This window comes from Cinclus cinclus, chromosome 1 (genome assembly GCF_963662255.1).
Source record: "Cinclus cinclus chromosome 1, bCinCin1.1, whole genome shotgun sequence".
Classification (NCBI taxonomy): Eukaryota; Metazoa; Chordata; class Aves; order Passeriformes; family Cinclidae; genus Cinclus; species Cinclus cinclus.
The window spans coordinates 16,296,449-16,315,123 of record NC_085046.1 but is presented as its reverse complement, the minus strand read 5'-3'; the positions used below and the strand labels follow the sequence as shown (position 1 = coordinate 16,315,123).

General features: G+C 39.1%; 1 protein-coding gene across 2 annotated transcripts in view; it reads left to right on the top strand.

The window, feature by feature from the left end:
- MYO3A (myosin IIIA) overlaps positions 1-18,675 on the top strand; it is a 103,972-nt gene that overhangs the window by 72,925 nt on the left and 12,372 nt on the right. The window contains exons 21-31 of one of the 2 annotated variants that reach the window (XM_062494231.1): positions 680-809; positions 3,172-3,251; positions 3,387-3,428; positions 3,868-3,945; positions 6,877-7,082; positions 9,236-9,347; positions 9,970-10,132; positions 10,773-10,859; positions 14,014-14,137; positions 14,890-15,811; positions 16,470-16,608. In XM_062494231.1, coding sequence (XP_062350215.1) covers positions 680-809; positions 3,172-3,251; positions 3,387-3,428; positions 3,868-3,945; positions 6,877-7,082; positions 9,236-9,347; positions 9,970-10,132; positions 10,773-10,859; positions 14,014-14,137; positions 14,890-15,811; positions 16,470-16,608 — 2,083 coding nt within the window. The remainder of the gene's footprint in view (positions 1-679; positions 810-3,171; positions 3,252-3,386; positions 3,429-3,867; positions 3,946-6,876; positions 7,083-9,235; positions 9,348-9,969; positions 10,133-10,772; positions 10,860-14,013; positions 14,138-14,889; positions 15,812-16,469; positions 16,609-18,675) is intronic. The other variant, XM_062494239.1, reaches the window with a different exon arrangement.

The window sequence follows — 18,675 nt, the reverse complement described above, 5'->3', positions numbered from 1 at the left end:
GTTGCTGAGTTGTTTTGTGATGGATTTTTTTAAATTATCTATCCCAGTATCTTCTACCCTTCTTGTCAAGTTTTCCTGTGAATCCCTTAGACTATTGAGATAGAACTCTGAAGTTACATTTTGAATTAGGTACACCATTCTTGAAATTTTTTGAAAGATTTCAATTGCCAATATGCAGCTTGTAATTCCACAGGCTTCCTCTACAGTTAATACAGAGAGCCCTAGGAAAAGTGTCAAATCCTGGGTTCAGTACAGCATGATATGAATAGCACAGAAAGATTGTATAGTCATATGGGTAATCCTGTGTGATGTGGTTGAAATCAAGTGCATTGTTAATTGTGCATTAGTACATGTACAGGTGTAAAGGAGGACTGCAATACACTTCTCCTGGTGATAGATCCACACAGGTTAAAACTACTACCTGCTCTAGGAAAAATAAATGTCTCAAGTTACTTTGGAATGATAGATTTTCTTTTAGTGATTTCATCATATCTCAGTATTGAAAAGGTAGAATTTTCAGTGATACAAAAAAAAAAAAAAATACTAGAAGTGAGAGTGAGCCCCATGGCTGAAAAACTATTTGTGTATCTTGATACAGTAAAAGCCCTATTCCAGAAAGCTTAAATTTACCATTACTTTTCAAAACCCAAGAAAATGCATAAATGCACTTTTTAAACAGGTTCTATATAATGCAAGTGGATTCCTAGCCAAAAATAGAGATACTCTACCAGCTGATATTGTGCTGCTGCTGCGATCATCTGAAAACAATCTGACACGACAACTGGTAACTCACCCTCTCACAAAAACAGGTATTGCTGTTGTGGTGATCTTCTTGGTTTTCTCCAGCCTTTGTGATGACCACTGCTAGGTTTCATATGACCACGTATTGATGACATTATATGCTTCGTGGCTTCACTTTCCGACCATGGAATCTATACTGAATGGAGCCACAGCCATCTCAAGCTGCAGGGGAGGGATTGGTCTGGTCAAGTGCCAAGAAAGTAGTAGAGACTTTTTTCAGGGTTCTGTCTTCAGAGTAGGGGATCAAGACAGGGAGCAGAGTTCAGCTGAGGACTGAACAGGAATGATCAGGTAAGTCACTGGCCTGTTTTGGACAGGGCATATATAAATTGCCTCAGGCAATTTATCTCTAAGTGATATAGAGCAAGGGTTGGTGCTCCTAACATCGGCTGCAAACACTGAGAAGACAGTCCCTCTATTTTCAGTCTTAGAGTTCTTTCCAATAGATAAGTGATGGGGTCCTTGTAGTAAGCTCTTCCTCAAGAAATTTGTAAGTAGAGGCGGAGGAATAAAACTGGCTTTACAGAAATTACTCCAAAATTGCACCTTATTCGAACTATGTCCTTGCAAAGTGTCCTGCCTTCCACTGCAGGATGATGGGTAAATCTCCTTACAACCAGTTTGTTATTGTGTTGTAGTACTCCCTGTGTGATGGCATTGATGCCATACAGTAAGTACTTTACAACATTACTTTCTTGTACAACTACATGGGAGACATATTTCTAGCAGAATGGAGAAGCTAAATTGTAAGAGCCTGATGGAAATGAAAATGTTATCATAATTTACAGAAGCTGAGATTTTGGCAAGGCTTTTGTTCTTTACAAAGGGAGCTTTGCTAATAGAATGCAAAATTTGGTCTTGGAATTTTATTTTAAGTGAGTGTTCCTGGGAAAGCACGGAACTCAGTGTCCTTGCCTGAACTTTTTGACTTGATGATAACTGTTAGTATGCTAAACTATAATTTCCATAGAGTCCAAGTAAGCACCCAAATGTTTCCAAGAATTGATCCCAAGTCTTAATGTTTTGCAAGATAACTCCGAAGGGTGCTTTAGTCTTCTCGTTAAATATTGTGAAGCACTGCATGTAGCGTTTCAAAACTGACTCAAGCTATCCAGCTATAGCCAACTAAAAGTTAGGTTTCTCATCTGTGTTATTTATCTAGAATCAGAGTAATTGTAGAGGTTTACCCAAAGTCCAGCCCGTCTTGCCTATCCCGGGTGTTTCTCTTGGGGTGGGAAGAATCTCCTCTGAAGGTGTTTCTCTCCACTGAATACTGCAGGGATCCTGTAGACACTTCATTTTCAGATAGCTAAAGTTAGCTGTTAGCTGTAATTCGCTTTTTTTGCTTTCCACCCTGTGATATTCAGCTGAACTCCAGGGAGATTTAGGCCTTGATATCATCACATAATACCAGATGCATTACCATGACACATATTTGCAGCTGTTATTCCAACTCTTATCCACCTCTTTCTGATAGTAGCTGAGCACAGAGAGATAGGCCCTCCCAGTGGAGAGGGAGATCCCAGAGGTGTTATGTTATTGGCAGAAGCAGTGGCAACATGCAGCAATGGTTAGAGTTTATCAACACAGACAGACATGATGGAATGCTCAGCAGAATTTTCATTTTTCCTTGAATAGACCTATGTAAAGCATGCCAATGCACCTAGCCCTTCAAAGTTATCATAATGAAGGTATTTCTTGACTTAGAATTCCAAAGTTAGAGTTTTAAGATGTTATCTGTGCTAGTAAACCAAACAGAGCCAGTGAACAGTAGCTGAAACATTCCTACAGGGCTGCTCCTTCTGATTAATGGTTAGAATGCTTCCCTGGAACAGTTTTGGTCCATGTCAGCTAGTAGCCTTCCAGGAATACCCAGTCACACTTCAGAGATAGGACAGGCCAGTGATGGTTTCCAGCAAGCTCTGTGGAAAGGTACAAACTTATTTTTACCAGGGGGTTGAAAGAGCAGTGAAGAGTAGAGTCATGCCATGTCACTTTTCCACAGGGCAAGAGGATATTAGCACATTTCTCTTTAACTAATATGTAGCATTAGAACTAGAATAGTACAATAACATGTACATATACAAAAACCACATGAATGGTCTAAGATGTATCTATCTTACTTTCTACAGCAGTCTGTTTATTTTTTTATCTAGTAGATGATGTATGAACTGAAGGAGAAAAAATCATGTTCTGTGTTCATGCAACTTCTTCAGAGCTCCCAAGGGTTAAAAGGGAAAATGAGGACATGCTCTGACAAAATCAATGACCTTTATAATCATGTGGTTACACTGGGGGCATGAGTAAGGTGGTTCAGCATTGTTCTTAGTTTAGATGAGACGTAAGTTACTTTCTTTCATCTTCCCATAGGTAATCTGGCACACACCAAAAGCAAAACTACAATCAGTTATCAAATGTGGACCTCCCAAAAATCAATCAGTCATACAAAGGTAAGAAAACTGATTTTTTGATTCTGCATTGAAGCCTAACTTGAACTAGAAAGGCAGTAGTTGTTTTGGTATTGAAAGTAAGCAAGTAACCCCTTCCTCGGTTTTTCTCCCTCTCCTATTTTCTTTTCTGTTTAGCTGGATATCTTTGTGTTGTGCAATTCATATTCCTTCCGTGAGGTAAAAACCTAACATTTCCCTTCTTTCTTGCTATAGTTTTATAACAACTTCAGGGGGAAAAAAATACTATTTCCCAGCTGTATTGTAGCAAAAAGAGAAATTAAAATATTGGTGTGAAGTATAGCCACGTTTCTTAGAGAACTATCAAATTAACAGTGATAATGAAATAACAGACAGGACCTCAGACATTGTCTGGTTATTTGTGGCAGTTATTAGATGCTCTGTTACCAACCTGTGCCCTTTTTGTGAATGTTTGTGTATTGTGTCATGAAGTATTGGTGTAACTGGTTTGTGCTAGTGATCATGCTGTAACTTCTGCTGTTTAGAATCCTTTCAAAATTATTTATTTTCTCTGAGGGATGCTTTCTTGGGGGACTGGAAAGGGCACTACAGGCTAACTAGAGATAGAAAGTGCATTTTTTTTTCTTCATCTTTATAGAATGAAGCAGGAGATACTGGACATCATCCAAGAGAAACAACCAGCATGAAAACACAGACAGTTGCTTCTTATTTTAGAGTAAGATATCAGATCTTTTAATATTTCTAGAGTACAACAAATGTTTATTCTTTTACTTTTTGAAATGCACCTGTTGAGTCAGTACCGATCTATTTAGAGTTTGTGAACTGCATATATGGTGCAGCAATCTGTGCCGTACAAATATCTCGAGGAGATTGTGATGTTTCATCTTTAACTGTACTTGATTACACAGCCACATTGCTGTCATGATGATGTATGACGATCAATATAAATCTTTCACTTGCTTTTTTTTCCACGAAAGAAGATAAAGGGAGATTGGACATTAGTGGTGTAGCATTTCTTTAAGAGTTTAAGAAAGAGGGCAAAGTTAGTTGGAAGCAGGAGCTCCAGAGAAAGTTCTTGATTGTTACTGCACAGAGGCTGCCCAGAATTCATCCTTGTGGCTCCTTCAGCAGTGCTGTGGACCTTCCCAAGCACTGGCTGTGCTTCTAGTCCTAAAATAGCAAAGCGCAGTGAAGAGCATCCTTTCCTCTGAAGTGGCGCACAGAGTCACAGAGTTGGTTCTGCTCTGAATTTCCAGCTCTTCTTTAGTCATCTCTCCCAGCAAACCATAAAGTGGCTGAGGGCATGTTCGTGATGAATTGGGTACACAGCTCAAAAGGAATACCAAGTTGGCTGATGACACAAAACTGGGAGGAGCTTTTGACTCCCTTGAGGGCAGAGAGGCCCTGCAGAGAGACCTCAACGAATCAGAGGGCTGGGCAATCAGCAACCATTAGACATTTCAGAAAGACAAGTGCCAAATTCTGCACCTGGGATGGGGCAGCCCTGGTTGTCTGTAGAGACTGGACAATGAGAGGCCAGAGAGCAGTGCCACAGAAAGGGAACAGGGGGTGTTGGTCCATGGCAAATTGAACATGAGCAGGCAGTGCCCTGGCAGCCAGGAGGGACAACCCTGTCCTGGGGACATCAGGGACAGCTGGGCAAGGGAGGGGATTGTCCTGCTGTGCTCTGCTCTGGGGCAGCCTCACCTCCAGTGCTGGGGACATTTCTGGGTGCCACAATATAAAAAAAGACATTAAAGCAGAGAAGAGCATCCAAAGGAGGGCCATGATGATGGCGAAGGATCTGGAGGGGAGCTGTATGAGAAGCAGCTGAAGTCACTTGGTCTGTCCAGCGTGGAGAGGAGGAGACTGAGGGGAGACCTCATTGTGACCTTCAACAACCTCATGAGGGCAAGAGGAGGAGCAGGCACTGATCTCTTCACTCTCACAACCAGTGACAGGACATAAAGGAAGGGCACAAAGCTGAGTCAGGGGAGGTTTATGCTGGATATCAGGAAAAGGGTCTTCACCCAGAGGGTGGATGGGCCCTGGAACCAGCTCTCCAGGAAAATGGTCACAGCACCAGATAGTACCAGGAGCATTTGGACAATACTCTCAGGTACATGGTGTGATTCTTGGGGTGTCCTCTGCAGGGCCAGGAGTTGGACTTGGTGATCCTGATGAGTTTCTTCCAAGTCAGTATATTCTGTGATTCTATGACCTGTAAGAGTTCATTTACATCTCTCTCCAAGCAATGAGGAACAGATCTCTCTTTTTTTAGATACAGTTGCATAGCTTTGTGGACTGTGAAGGATAATTTCAGTTTGGGTATCATGGTGGTCCAAAGCTATATGCTGTTTGGATATTCTAGATGGAAAAAAATATAGAAACTCATTCAAACTAATGTCTCTAGTTCAGTGCATTACCAGGACATCTAGCATCAGAGGCTGCAAATGATTTAATTATGTTTACACTTTTCTGATACTATTTCTGTAGTGGAAATCCTTGCTCAGATCATGATAGCTAATGTTCTTAAATGAAAATGCACCTTCAGCCCCACTGGTTTACTCATACACAGAAATCTATGGGTGACTAAAACAAGCATATGCCACCTCAGACTGCATGGAAAAAAAAGATATCCATTAGCATGTCCTACTTGTTTGTGTTCAGTTGGCACACTGGTGATGGAGCTAATTAAGCACTTTGCTGCATGGTGCAGCTTCTGTCCAGAATGGAATTGCACATTTTAATAGGAAACATATGGTTCTTGACGTCCTACACTGGTTTCATGTAACCAACCTACTGCTGAGCTGCATTACCTCCTGGCTGCCTCTTTCTGTTGAGTCAGGTTCAATCTTGAGGAATGAGCCTCTTCATTTTTGTTTTAATAAGATCCTTCTATGAAGTAATTTTTCAAAACACCAGTCAAGGTTGTTTACACTCAGATTCCCCTCAGCTGGCATGGGGAGCTACAGGCTGCATCCCCTCTGCTAGCCTGGTACTCTGGTGAGGTGGGAAAAATGCAACTTTGGAATTGTGATCTTCTAGCTTTGCCCTCCTCAGAAGTTTCCTCTTGGCAGGGCAGTCATGGTATCACCATCAGTCTGTACAATGAACAGGATATACCAAAGTCAGAAAGGTTCAACCAGCCCTTCTTCTGGGGTAGTCTTAGTTTCCTCCAGTCTAATGAAGGAATTGAAATATTTACTGGCTTGTTGCTGTTCCACTTCCCATTCATAGATGGATGATTTACTCTCTGGGGGAACAGGGATTTTCAAATAGGTGACAGTAAAAAGACAAATGGCTGTAATTACCTAACAAAGCTCCAAGATCAGCAAATAAATGTAAGGAGTGTAAGTGTTGTGTCATATGTTGGACATCATGGAAATCTGTGAGAATGTCCTGGATGAAATTTAGTACATTTATTTGAAATCAGTGTTTCTCTCAAGTAGCATACACTAGTAGCTTAGAAAAGCTAGAATTGTTTTTGGGTCATTTACTTCACCTGCTCATAAAGTACCAGCTTAATGAAATTTAAATGGTTTTGACATGATTATGATCATGCGAAATAAAATTTCAACTACACATGGACTTACATACAAGTTTCGTAAGTATCCTGGTGACAGATCTCATTACTTTTTTGCAGTATTCTCTGATGGATTTGTTATCCAAAATGGTTGTTGGCCAGCCTCATTTTGTCAGGTGCATCAAGCCAAACAACGACCGGCAGGCAAACAAGTTTGACAAAGAAAAGGTGTTGGTTCAGCTGCGTTACACGGGAATTCTGGAGACAGCACGGATTCGAAGACAGGGTTATTCACATCGTATACTCTTCGCTAACTTCATAAAACGGTAACGTTGACGTGAAGAAGCTCTTTTCTCTCCTACAACTGCCATTCAGTGCTTGTTAAGCACCAGCAGTGTTTTTGGCATGATCTTTCAAAAAAAATACAAAGACATTTCCTGTGACAAAGAAGGTTATAGACTGGATGACCAAGAGTAGTTCAGGCACAAAATTAGTGACCTGTTTATGACTGGTAGGGAAAGATGATGAATCTCAAAATAATTTTTCAGGCTCTCCGAGCATTTGGGTAAAAATTTACTTGCTTATACTCTGCCAGTTTCCTCAAGGATCTGAGTTTTAGAAGTGTATTCATTCAAATTAAAGCCAAGAATTTTCAGCCATGGTATCCAAGGAACACCACAGTTCCTCTAGCTCCCACCTTTCAGCACTGTGTAGCACCTGCTTGTGCAGGGGAGATAATTTGGGATTCCTAGTCTAGGTGATAATTTGGGACTCCTAGTCTAGGGCTGAAAAGTTCATTGAGTGCACAGTGTTCTTTAAGACATAATTCCAAAGTATTGGTCACTTGTTAAGAAGCAGAGTAATGAACTCAAGTGTGGTTTTATTATTCCTTTAACTACCTTCCTCCTCCCCCCCACTTCTCTCTCACAAATAAAGACCCTGAGTATCTGCCTCAATCAGAACAGAGGTGTGTGAAATGGAGATCAAAACTGGGAAGAAACAAGCACTACCTCTTCAGACAGAAGCACATAAAAGAAATAGTGCACTAGAAACAAAGAGCTAGCAGGAGAGTGCTGCAGGTGCATGAAATGAGAGAACAGCAAAGGGATGTTTTTATAGCCCTGTTTCTTGAAAAAAAAAATCCTGGAACTGTTGCTGTTTTGGAAGAATGCAGCTTTTGGAAGAGTGCAGCATGGGAAAAGATAATTATCACTACAAGATGTGCTGTAGCTTTTGGTGACAGCTTTTTTATGGGGAAAAAAAAAAAAAGAACAACCAAAACAAACTTAACCGTTCAGGTAAAATAAATAAAAGCAGTAAACATAATGGGGTAGCTCTCTAGACAGCATGTCCCTGATTACAGTGGGGCTGTGCAGATCTCTGGCTCTGAGGACATGGCCCTCAAAGGAGAAAGGATTTTTATTAAATTTATGTCTTATTTTGGGTTTGGAATTTTTTAGTAGTTGAGAGTTGCAGGTAGACATGAGATAATGGCACCATTATTTGATTATAATAAAAATAAGCCAATTCATTGTGTTTTACAAAAAGAAAAAAAAGGGAACTGTAGGTGTTAATGAAAAAATCAACATTGTCTCTTTCTTTATTATTCCATGAGCAAACTGTTGCCATCATTTAAAGCTGGTAAACCCAGGCTTTGTGTTTAAAGGCTGAATAACAAGAAAAAAAAAGCAGAATGTACTGTCAGGAAGCACACATAATTCATGTAATTTTCTTAAATTCAAAAGACCCAAGATAGAAATGGTTCATTTTGTTATAGAGCATTTTGGAAAGTCCTGGAACAAACAAGTATTTTCTATCCAGCAGCTGAGCTAGTGTATCACAGGTAATTTTTATGAGTGAGCATCGTGTCCTCTTTTCCTAGTCAGAATTAATTCTGAGTAATGAGTTTGCCAGATTAAATGCTTACAGATGATGTGTCACAATGGCACTTACACGTTGCAAAAGGATCTGCAAAACTGATTCCAAGGAGCTAACAAGGGCTGCGATGCATCTCAGATTATATTAAGTATCTCAAAGGTAGATTGTCTAGCACCATGAGATAAGATAGGAAATTTTCATGAAACTTGTAAATATGAAATAATATAATTTAGGCAGAAAACTTCTAAAATATTTTTATTTTATTTTTATATTGCCACTGAAATCACTTTCACAGAATGTAGTGAGCAGGAAAGAAATTATATGCTACTCTACTTGGGTTGACTTCTTTTTTAAAACCTTCTGGTGTTGGTATAGAATTAAAAAACCCTCCAGGGTGTGCAATATGTCACTCATCCACTTTTGATTGAGTGTCTTCATACTGTGTATAAATAACTGCACTTTCTTTCATATGCTGTTTTGGTTTTTTCAGTACTATGTTTTCTTTCATGCAATTGTTTATATTACTTAAAAGAATGGTTTAAATGTATTTGCATGTATTACCCTCCATTAATCAAATAAAGAACCATGCATTTGTCTTCAGGTATTACCTCATCTGTTACAAAACAAATGATGATCCTCCAGTCAGCCCGGAGACCTGTGCTGCCATCTTGGAAAAAGCCCACCTTGACAACTGGGTTCTTGGAAAAACTAAAGTAATTTTTAATATACTGTATCTTCGTCATTCCAGTATGCCATTGTTAACACATTAAGCAATTTGTTTTCTTACCCATTTGGAGTAGCTCTTGGTCTCTACTCTTTTTGAAAAGTGAAGTCCTTACTATACACCAGGAATGTGTTGGTGATCTTTGTGTTGGACTCATTTTTCAGGACTTATGTGAGTTTCATGCTTGATAAAATCAGTTTAGTAAACAAACAATGTTTTACATTTAAAATTGGGAAACTGAGAAATTGAAGGTTCCAGGTTTGGATCACATTTATGTAAGGCACTTTAGATTTCATAGGTTAACAAAACTGTCAGCTTTGTAGTTTTGAAAACAGATTTATAGTTACAGACTGAAGGTTTGCACTGAAACTTTTAAAAATCTTGCCATAAAACACTAATAAGCAGGGACTGACTAAAGATGCTGAAGAGAAAAGGAAAATAATATCCCGAACAATGAAAATGCTACCTCTAAGAATGATCCTTTAGGTACTACAGCTGCAGGGTCTGTTAATCATTTGAAAACAAGTTGTAACTCTTGTTGATGTTAAACAGATCAAATGAATAAAGGGCTGGGAAAGTAACTAAAACTTCTATTTTTTTCTCTTTATAAGGTATTCCTCAAATACTATCATGTGGAGCAGCTCAATTTGATGCGGAAGGAGACAGTTGACATGATTATTTTAATTCAAGCTTATGTCAGAGGATGGCTGGGTTCAAGGAGATACAAAAAGATAAAGGAACAAAGGGAACAAAGTGCTATTAAAATACAGTCAGGTAATAGCTTTAAAACATTTAACATTTTGCTTAAAGGTAGTGCATGTGTACCGTTAGATGAATGTGTGTACTGGATGTGGATTTTGCTCTTTTCCTGCTGTTCCATTTGACAGAATATCTTATACTTGGTCATATGTGTCCTTATGAAGAAAAATTTCTTTTAACCAGGTTATGACAATCTCTTTAGTGAAATTACATTTATCAGTGTTACATTTAAAGGCAATTTTAAGAATGAAAGGGTGTGATTGCACAGATAATACTCTTATTAATAATATTCTGGCATGCACTGACAAGGTTGTATAATGCAATAATGAAAATAAAATATATTAACTGTCGTAGATAATAAGGCCAATTACCCTGTGGATGGAGGCATTAACTGATTTTTCTAATACTTTCAAACATAGTCTTATTTTTCATTCTGATTATCTTCTGTTTTATATTAATTTATTTCATAATAACTTTATTCACCAGAAAATGCATTTTTATATAGATTTACTATTTTGTGCTTGTTTGCAATGTTTTTGGTAAGAAAAAGCCTACAAAATATTTATGAATATTTTAATAGAGATCTGTAATTCCAGAATATTTTTATTCTTTTTTGAACCTCGTGGTTTACCTGGTTTTTAACATCTCTTTTCAGCTTACAGGGGGTTTGTTGCTCGTAAAGAATACAAAAATGCAAAGCATAATAAAAAAGTGGAAGAATATATTACCAAATTTCAAGCAAGTAAGAATTGTTTTCTTTCTTGGCTTTTAATGTGCTATCCATACACAATATGTTGACCCATACTCTTGCTACACTGATTGACTGTGCTCATTTGCATGTTCTGAGGTATAACTTATCTTTTATATGTCTATCTACAGTAGCTGAAATGGGTCAGTGTATTCTGTTACCTGTACCTTAGAGTGGTTTAGGCATTTTTGACTGCTTTGAAGTGAGATGCTCAAATGCCACAGCAAACCTTGTCCCTCCTAGTCTGAGATATTGAAGTTCTGCAGCTGCCCAGCTCTGGGTGTTGTTGAAACCCACACGACACTGTCTGCACGTCGTGTGTGTGGGGGTGCTGCTCAATTAGGAATGGATTTGCTATGTATCAGTAATGGTTATACTGGGGAAGACTGCCAGCTGTAAATTCACTCATCTCTTTTTTTTTTTTTTTTTTTTTTTTTGCCATCAGTTTGTTTCTCTTTTGCAGCCATAATGACCCTGGGCCCAGGTGTTGCTATGGGACATCCCCTTTTCCTCCCTGCACTTTGGTCTGCCCTGTCCCTGCAGAGACATCCCCAGGCTAGACACAGTCGAGGCAGCTCTGAAATCAGGAGCAGTACAGCTGGAGAGACTCAGGATTGAAAGCCAGGTTGGATGAGGCTCTGAGCAACCTGGTCTAGTGGAAGGGAGCCCTGCCCACGGCAGCGGGGCTGGAACTAGATAATCTTTAGGACCCCTTCCAACCCAAACCATTCTATGATTTTATGATTCTATAAAAACAGCTGGCACAAATCTGCACAGCACTTTCAGTAATTTCAAAGACAGAAACCCACATATAAGCTAGTGTTGCCAGTACCCAGGCTGTCTAGATTTAAACAACCTCAGATACACACCTTCATGGGTATATACCATCACCACTGTTGGTTTTAATCATTGTCAGATGTGTCTGTTAATTGCACTGGGCCAGTGTGTTCTGAAGATAATTTCACTGCAGTTGGTAGCTTCATCAGTGTAGAAAACAATCTAAGAGCAACATATCCAGTAATGTGCCAAAAAGTATTACACATCTGAATGCTGTCAATTATATTAGGATATTTAGCAAATGCAAAAGTATAAACTTACCACTTCACTCTGTTTATGTCCCGAATGTTTCTTTTTGTGCACTTTCTCTGTCATGTCTGCAGTTTCATTTCAACTATTTCAGTGCACAAGAAGACAAAAATAAAATTAAGTCCATTTTCACTTAGCTCTCTCCATTTCCCCCATTAATTTCTAAAGCAATACAAAATTCCTCTTCCAGCTTGAAAAGCAAACTTAGACACCAGCTATCTCATAACAAACTTCTCAGAAAACCTCAAAAGTGAACCAGAATAGTCTAAAATGACCAGATGAAGCTTATATTGGCATGTGCATTGATGATTTGTTTCAAAACTACTCCTACTGAGTGGCTTTTATATGAAAACAGAAAGATAATTGTCTCAGAAGTCAAAGAAACTCAAGAAGTATTCCAAGTGCTTTTCAATTACTATTTTTCTAAGGCCCTGTCAGACTGCAATATAAAATACTGTGCTACTTCCAATAAGTATTTGTGTTTCTTTCTCCTATATCCAATTAGCAAGGTGTAACTTATGCCCATTTTATATGGTGTTTCTCACACTGATTGACTGCACCTAGTGGAGCCCAAGCTGGTGTGAGTGGGGAATGCTAAAGCACATAAAATTTAGCACTAAGTTTACATGAATATGTTGGAACAGACTGCTAATGCTCCCTTCTTATTTTCAAGTGAGCTTGACCTTTTCACTGTGATGCAAAACACTCTCAGCAAAGTTGAAAAAAATATATATATATGTATAGATGTATATTTTTTTTTTCATGTCCACAGGGTATTTCAATGACCTTAATCCACTATTCCCATACTCTTGTTGCTACATTTGGAATTAGAGTTCAACAGTAATATTTTGACAAAACACTATGTTCTTTTTATTTTGCTAGGGATTAGTGGATTTGTGCTGAATCCCTTGAATTGCAGATTTGTCCAAATCACCTCACTGTGGAGACTGCCAGTTCCCATTAGGAAACTATACGTTCAAAATTTTTTGAAGCAACATTCTGAATGCAATTCAGTTTCTGATTAGGACACTTCAGTGTAGGTGTCTAAATGTGATCTAGGTGTTTAAACTGCTGTTATAGTCAGTAGAGCCTAGGGTTTGAATAATTATATTCAAAATCAGCAAACACTCAGCTCATTTGCCCTTATACTGGTATCTAGTGTCATTTGAGGTGCCCTGGTTATCTTGTCTGGCCTCCTGCTTTCTTTCACCTGGTATATCCAACTTTTCTGTCCAGAAAGTCCCATCTGTCCTGTTCCTTCAGCCAGTTCCACGTGGATGCCTTGCTGTCCTGGAGCACTTCAGATGGCACCAGATACCAACGTGCTGGCAACTGCATCAAGGCCCCAGTGACCCATCAGCACCTACATAGCTCAGGAAAGGCCCATGTTTGAGTCCTTATTTCTGGTTCAGACCAGAAAATTACCCTTGTGCCTCCCACAAAGCACAAGTAGGGAATTTCTCTGCCACAGTGCACCTGGTTACTGTGGAGCTTAGCACATTTTTCATGCTGAGCCTTTTCATTTTGAATTATCAGTCTTTGCAGAGGGGACATGAGCTAAGTCTTCTGTAACTGCTGAGCTGTAAAATTCTCAGTTTCTCTCTGATCTATTGAATGTTCAGCTAATTCCAAGCCTGTGCCAGTTGACAGCCTGGTAATCTCTACTGGCTGATAATCAGGCATTTCTTACGGAAATGAAAGACAGAGTCAAATCAGTTTCCTGAACCAGGCAAAGCAGGTACATTAAGCTCAGAGTACTGTGTTCTGGAGACACTTCTATAGCTCTGTCCTTCTGTTTTATTCTGCATCTTCCTGTATTTTCTCGAGTCCAACAAAATATGAAGAAAGAGCTGTTTGTATCCTCACGTAGATTGGGTACAGCTTCCTGAAATCTCAAAAAGGTTTTATGGGAATCATTTCAGATGAAACAATACTAATAGGCATCCTGGTCTGCATTTCCTTATTAGCTTTTGTTTAATACTGTTAGAATTTGACTGTCTGAAATGTGTGTGATACCCATTGCTTGTTGCCTAAGGTTGTTTTGCATTACAATATGTATCAGTTGCCAGAGGATACTTACTCAGGAAGAAGAGAAAAGAACTAACTGAAGCAAGAAACAAAGCAGCAATAACAATTCAGTCTCACTACAGGGGATATAAGGAGAGGAAGGTCTTCAAAAGCAGGAGGTAGTGTTATTTTCTCTTATGTCACTCAAATGTGTCCCATTCCAGTAAATACAGTACTGAATAACAACATTATAAGATGAGAGTGAGGCAAATTAGGATTATCCTAGATATGTATGCAGAAGTAATGTATATTTATGTGAAGGTTTTTAATGTCAGTAGCCAATTTTCTCATCTTTTCAAGGCCAACAATACTGTACCTACCTGTAATGTTAATGTAATCCATAGATGAGTCTGTTTTTGGAAGTAGCTCATAATAAAAAATATTCAGACAAGAGTGAGATAGATACCTGCAAGGAACTGCTCTCATTTTAAGTCGCTGTTCAAGGTAAGCAAAGGTGATGACAGGGGATGTACAGAATACTTTTAGGATTGTGTGTATTTATACATTCTTGAGATGCTAAAAGGCTTATGCCTTATGTTTTTTGTTAACATTTAAATTAATTCCTTACTGTTTTATCAGCTCTCACACAACCTAGATTGTCTTCCTGGCAATTTTCCCTGAAGTTTAACAGGGATGTCCCTTTGAATTTAAGAAATTATTATGTTGATGATAATAATATAATCTTTCATTTTAAGAGATAATAATAATAATTGCTGTCTTTAATTCCAGCTATATGCACTAAATCTTTCCCATGTTGCAAAGTATCAAATTGCCAGTTAGTACACAAAGACCACCAAAGGTAGTTGTAAAGTTGTCTCTATTCTTTATCTCCTTCATCTGTAATTTTTGCCCAAAACTTTGTTCTATTCAGGGAATCACTTAAAAATCAAGAAATTGAAAATGCAGCAACAATTATCAAGAAGGAAAATGAGGAAGAACTTCAAGATCCTGAGGAAAGTCCAACTGAAGTGGAAAGTGCCCTCCCTAGAGAAGAAGAAGAAGAAGCTGCTGCCATAGCAGAGGATGAATTATCTGCTGTGGAATTCCTTGAAGCACAACTGCAGCCAGCTCAAAATGATGCTCTGGAAGAAGTGGCAAGTGAGGAGACTCAAGATGAACCTGATGCTGTGACTGACAGCAAGTGCTCTGGGTACAGTGACACGGGGAATGTAGAGGAGCAACAGCAAACATCTACTGAAGGAGAGGCAACGTCTGTGAAGCAGAACCTGGCAGTAGAAGAGGTTAGTGAAGGTGAAGAGCAGGACTTTTTGGAAGAGTTACCCAGCAAATCTTCTGTCAGAACCTCAGCTGAACATAGACCCCAGCAAGAGCAAGATAACCAAATCACACTCAGTGCAGACTGGCAAAATCAAGAATCTGCTGTGGTCCAGCACAGAACTGACAGAGATGTGGAAAGAAACCACCTAAACAGTGAAGTTGTGATGCCTACAGGAGGTAAAGGAGTCATAAGAAAAGAGTCGCTAAGAAGAGGCTCATGGAAGCAAGCTGAGGCAGAAAAACAAGGTTCAGAAGACAAAGAGAAGGCAGCAGTAGTAATTCAGAGCAATTACCGGGGTTACAGAAGGAGAGGACAACTCAGAAAAGAAGGGAAACTGCCTTGCAAAAGTCAAGAGAAAACAGTAAAGGAGACAACAGAAGCAATACACTTTCAAAATAACAATCCCCAAACAACAAAAGGTAGGGAAAGCACCTGTACAGAGGCTGGAGACTCTGAGACACTGAAGGGAGACTCAGAGAAAGAGGCTTGTGATTTGGCAGCCTTTTCAAGACAGGTAAGATGCTTGTAAGCAACGTATGTGGAACATAATATCCTGAGCAGTGACAGAATGGCCAAGTTATTTTACTGACTTCTGTGGCACCAAGGTTTTGCTCTCTAAACTAAGACAGATATTTTGTAATGTGTGTTCTACAAAAATGCGTATTTTAGTTTGCAAGAGAAAGTAGCCTTTTCAGGAAGGAGGAAAAGACAATGAGTACTGGCAAAAATAATGTTAATCTGATTTAAGTTAAATGCAGAAGCTTTGCCTTTCAAATGTTTGTTTACCCATCAAGGTTCCCGATTCAGTATTGTGAAATGCCCCTGTAAATGAAACTAAAGTTGCTGTGCCACTGTCAGAGACTTGCACATGTGCAAAGAAGTATGCCTGCAGCTGTAGAAGGAATCTTGCATCAGCAAGTCACCATCTGCCCACGTGTGTGAACCAAAAAGAAGTAGCTGTAGGAGTGGACTGCAGTGTTGACTTCCTGTGTGTCTTTTTTTTTCCCATCTTCATTTTTTTCAAGAGATGAGGAGGTAAATGTGCTAGGGGTGTGCACTGCAGTCAGTGAAGCAATGCCTTTTAAATTATTTCTCTAGTCTACTATTTTACCTTTGATTACCTTGGAACATGTATGCTTCTTTCTATAATAATGTAAAAATGTATTTTTCAGATATCAAAATTATCTGAAGACTACTTAGCATTGCAGCAAAAACTGAATGAAATGATACTGTCCCATCAGCTGAGACCTGTGATGATGTCCAAAGATAAGCAAACTAATGGCCGACTTTCTTCTCATGTTTGCCAGTCAGGTAATGTTTAACATTACTGTTGGCAGAATTTTCATTTGTAAACAGGACTGACAAGAAGCTACTCCTGGTCATGTCAGGGAACAAGTAGGAGTTAATTCCAGCTGCTCACATTACTCTGGCTGTATATTTTTGTACTAAGTTCTGTATCAGTACATCTGGAGCAGAGTTTCCAGAGAAACACCCAAACCTGGTTGGGATTTATGTATTTACCATTTTTCTTGCTATTTTGTTCCAGTGCTGCTTAAGATGGCTGAATGAATCTTTGTGAGACCTAGACACACAATCTCTAGGAATACTTTTATTTGGTAAAAATTAAATATTGGCTCTTGTTAACTCAGGTGTCACTCAACTGTGTGTGCTATTGGTAGGATAAGGAACTATGCTTTCAAAACAAAGCAGTTTCTTAGGTAATATGTCAAACAATTTACTAAAGTTCATGATATATATGCTGAGTGAATTTTTAGCTATCCACAGGTGCAACTGAGGTTTTCAAAACCTGTAACTCCTACTCTTGTTGGTGGGTATGTCCTTAAAATTGCATGTAAGGTTTTATTAGTATTCAGCATCCATTTAACTCATGCACTTAAGAGGGTGTGATCTCTAGAAATGCACTCCAGAATTATTTATATTCCAATTAACATAGGCAGTGAAGGTTCCCAAAATGCAGACATGCTTGGAGCAGCTTGGGTGGCAGTGGGAAAGAGTACTGGGAGAGTAAAGAGGACATGGGATTTTGAGCATGCAGATCATTAAGACCTGTGCTCCACCAAAAGGACCCCAAAGAACTGATTGAGCTGCTTGCTCAGACCTCTTCTGTTGGAATAGATGTAACAGGGAGTTTTCTCAGCTCTTGTTCTGGGCTGCAGATGTGGAGGAAGATGAAGGCAGATGTGGCATATAACTGGCTGTGTCTCCATTTGTGGCAGGGCTTGTGTGACCTCACTGCAGTGCCTCTGGGGAAGAGCTGGGATAAGATCTAGGACTGTCTCTCACTGTCCTGACCTAGCTGTGCTATTTTCATTGTAACACTGTGGATTCAGTTGTCATGTGTGATGGAACTTCTTTCTGTTCCTATGACTATACTGAAAAGATCTTAAAAGTACTTCAATTCCACTTTAGAGTCCTCTCAGATGGGAAAGCTGCTAAAATGAGGCCTTGGTGTTTACACCTCTAAGTGTAGATGGCAGCTGGTAGGTAATCTGTGTGATTCAGCCTGTTTCCAAGGCCAAAGTTTGCAAGAGAAAAGAAATGGGAAATGGAAAACCAAGTGCTATGACCTTTCATTAAAGACAGAGCAAGGTTAGTGATTGTCATTAATGGTCCTGTATTGAGTTCTCTACTAAATGCTGCTGATTTGTTGACAAGATAAATCTGAAAAATTAAAAATATATGCTTTTGAAAATACCTCTTGGTTTTCCAACAGAAGCTAGAGAAAAGAGGTAGATAAAGGAAAAGGGAATATACAAATCCCTGTTTTATCACTTAAAGATCTCATCACTTTCAAGAGTGAACCAGGTGAAAATGTACCAGTATGTTCCTGCCATGTGCAAAATGCAGTGAAGCCTATCCTTCATACTGCTATTAATTTAAGTAGCTTTACAGGAGACAAAAGCTTGCCAGAGTTTGTCATCTGTGCATCCAACCCTGCCTAAAGGGGTGACCAGTCAGCCACTTCCCTTTATTTCTGAAAATGTCACGCTCCTGCAGTGTCACAGTGCGGAAGTTTCCCAGTGGTGAAGTGTGCTAACCTGTCCACTGAAAAACCTTTCTTGGTGTGGAATGTGAACTTTCTTTTTCTACACTTGAATGTAATTCACGTGTCAGGAAAACTGTTTCTTTTCCTGCTATGACCAATGCACAAGATAAGACAATACACTACATTAATTCCACAGTTTGCCTTTAAGCCAGTTGAAAACTGGCTTTATCACAAAGCTGCATTGTCTTACGTGGATTTTTATTATAGCAAACATGATCTAACTAGACACAGAGAATATTGAAGTAACAATATGCCTGTGTTCAGTTCATTTAAGTTGTACTGTCTAAAACACAGGAGTTACCAACATTCTG